General features: G+C 35.1%; 1 protein-coding gene across 1 annotated transcript in view; it reads left to right on the top strand.

The window, feature by feature from the left end:
- Window positions 1-3,036, top strand: part of LOC106873618 (filamin-A) — a 91,896-nt gene extending 88,860 nt beyond the window's left edge. Inside the window, exons 43-44 of the mRNA XM_052973452.1 lie at window positions 797-994; window positions 2,260-3,036. Coding sequence (XP_052829412.1) covers window positions 797-994; window positions 2,260-2,447 — 386 coding nt within the window. The 3' untranslated portion in view covers window positions 2,448-3,036. The remainder of the gene's footprint in view (window positions 1-796; window positions 995-2,259) is intronic.
- The last annotated feature ends 31 nt before the right edge of the window (window positions 3,037-3,067 follow it).

Below are 3,067 nucleotides of genomic sequence, written 5' to 3' on the forward strand. Positions count from 1 at the left end.
TCTCTTTCTCTCCCTTTCTCTTTCTCTCCCTTTCTCTTTCTCTCTCTTTCTCTCCCTTTCTCTTTCTCTCCCTTTCTCTTTCTCTCCCTTTCTCTTTCTCTCCCTTTCTCTTTCTCTATATTCTCATGAGTGAGTGATGGTTAAACAAGTATAAGGAGTAGGTGTGATGTATTAAAAAAAAAGATAAAAACCTTTTTAAATTATACAATTGAACATTGATTATCTGAATGAAGCAGGCAGCGCATTTTGTTTGAATAACTGATTGTTTAGATATGTGATTTTGTCTTAAAAGAAGCTATACTAAACATTGAGATCCTGGATAATCTGAGATTCAGATATTAAATGTTCAGTTAACTGAGAGCTGGGCTACAAGTAGTTTATTGAAATGTGAATTGAGAAACAACCACCAATGCTATGATGTTATGTTGTAAAGAATCCTTAGAATATTTAGGCCAGATATAACTAGCTCAAAAGCTAAAGGACTACTTGTTTTATGTTCAAATTGGCCAGGTCTAGCATCTCTCACCTACCTGACAATGTCATTCTGAGAATAATGACATCATTAAAACCTTGAAGCTACATGATAATGTGGGATTTATTCAAAATGGTGAATAAATTAAGAATTACATTTGACACGGCAAACTGAACGCTAAATTGTTAGAACTCATCCAAGCTTTTAATTTTGTTTCCTTCATATATAAAAAGCCCCAAACTGTTAACAATGTAGGTGTTATATGCAATGTAGTAAACTTGAATTGCAAATGTTTTAAAAATTTGACTTTGTTTCTGTTTTTAGGTGATGGCCATGCTTCTGGATTCCATGAGCAAGCTTCAGTTGTTGTAGAGACTGTCACTAAAACCAGCACAACTACTCGCTTCAGTGGTGTACAGCAATACCAATCTGATCCCAGTAAAGTTGTTGCTCGTGGTAATGGATTAAACTCTGCAGTTCGTGGCAAGGCTAACACTTTCACCATTGATACTACCAATGCTGGTAAGTACTTTGTCACTTTTTACTTTATGATTTTTAACATTAGCTGAGGGTCACAGATTGTGTGGATGATTTTTAAGCTTGCTCTTTGGCTTATGTCTCTCTTAAGAAATAGTTCTTATTTCTGGTTTCCATCATCATCATCATCGTTTAACGTCCACTTTCCATGCTAGCATGGGTTGGACGATTTGACTGAGGACTGGTGAACCAGATGGCTACACCAAGCTCCAATCAGATTTGGTAGTTTCTACAGCTGGATGCTCTTCCTAACGCCAAACACTTCCATAAGTGTGTAAAAGATGCTCCATCTTTTGGATAGTAAAACAATAGAATCCAAAGAAACCAGTGACTAGTAAAACAAATGAGAACACTGGAATATATATATATGTACTGTGAGGAAGGAATGAAGTCTGTTTTTTCATCAGAGAACTAGAAGGGAAAAGTTAACTGATTAATATATTGGGATTAGTGAGAAAGACAGGGGAATTGGGGAAGTAACCAGTGTCAATAAAAAGGGCCAGAGTGAGGAAATAATAGAAGGAATGGCAAAGTGTTGGAGAGGGGAGGTAATGACAGGAAAACACTACATATGTCTGTAATTAATACACATGCACAAACATAAATATGTATGTGTAATGTGTGTATATTATATGGACCCTTGCACATTTATACATTGAAAACTGCACTGTGCCCCAGTATTGTATTTATATCTGACTCACTGGAAGGTCCTGTTGAATTGAGCATACCAGCATGGAAAAATGGCCTTAAATGATCATTCAGATATATGTAAATTTAAGTGAGATTCTTGTGGAAACCTTGTAGAATGCTGAATAAAATGGCAAGAGTTTCTAATGAAGAACTTATTTAAGCAATCATCTGACGAGGTGCATTCTATATGTGGGATGTAAGATAAATAACTGTGCACTTATGAACTACAGGTGCAAGAATGCATCGGATCAATTATAGAGGTTTTTAAATAATGAATGTCATTAATTTCATTTTCTATCATTTGTCTAAATAAATAAATCTTCTGGCCATGAATCCTGTTGAGGTCAACTTTGCCTTTCATCCAAGGCTGGTAAAGTATCAGACAAGCACTAGAGTAGATTTAATGGATTAACACTCTCTCCCTTGTGTGTGTGTATGTGTGATAGGATGTTCTTTCCAGGAAATATTCAGGATGGTATGAAGCTTGTATGCGTAGGATTCTCTCCAGCATAGATGGTTTCAACACTATTAAACTTGTTTCCTCTCTTCTGTTGTTGCAGGTGTCAATATAATGTTCGTTGGTATGCGAGGACCCAAAGGACCTTGTGAGGAATTAGTGGTGAAGCATCTTGGAAATAACCAGTACAATGTGTCTTATCTCGTGCAGGAAGTCGGAGAATATATGCTGATGGTGAAATGGGGCGATGATCACATCCCTGGCAGTCCATTCTGTGTAAAAGTTCAGTGAATCAATCTTACCTCCCATCCTCTTATTTTTCCCAATTTTGTTAAATGACCCCCACCCTCGCCACTTCCTTTTCATGACTTCCCCTGTCAACTTCCGAGAGTAACCTTTGTAACTTTTTTTTGAGTGCACGCGGAGTGAACCATGACACACCAACATCACTGTCGGATTATATCTGAATCTCAAGAAACCAGTTTCAGCCAATGATGCTACCCATCGATTCGATTATATTTTGAAGCTTCCTCATCCAACAGATGAAAACAAAATAATTTGTTACAAAATATATTCAATTTGCTATATTTTTTCTTCTTTTTTTTTTGAAAATGGTGCTTTTTTTTTTTATAAATATATAATACTTCTGTTGATTTCCTCGCAGTTTCGCTTGTCCACATTGACAAATTATATTTATTGGATTAAGCTTTCCTTACAAGCAATTACTGTTACTGAGCTTTATATTCTAGTCTTAAAATTGAAACTTTTTTGCAAATTTTTTTTTTATATATATTCTATAATGCTGAAGAAATATTGAGATTAATAAAAGGAAATTTATAATTTTTTTTTCTTACATGTATTGGAAACAAAGAAAATCAAACTATTTTTGTTAGTTATATTTGTACAAATTT

Source organism: Octopus bimaculoides, chromosome 15, assembly GCF_001194135.2.
Source record: "Octopus bimaculoides isolate UCB-OBI-ISO-001 chromosome 15, ASM119413v2, whole genome shotgun sequence".
NCBI lineage: Eukaryota > Metazoa > Mollusca > Cephalopoda > Octopoda > Octopodidae > Octopus > Octopus bimaculoides.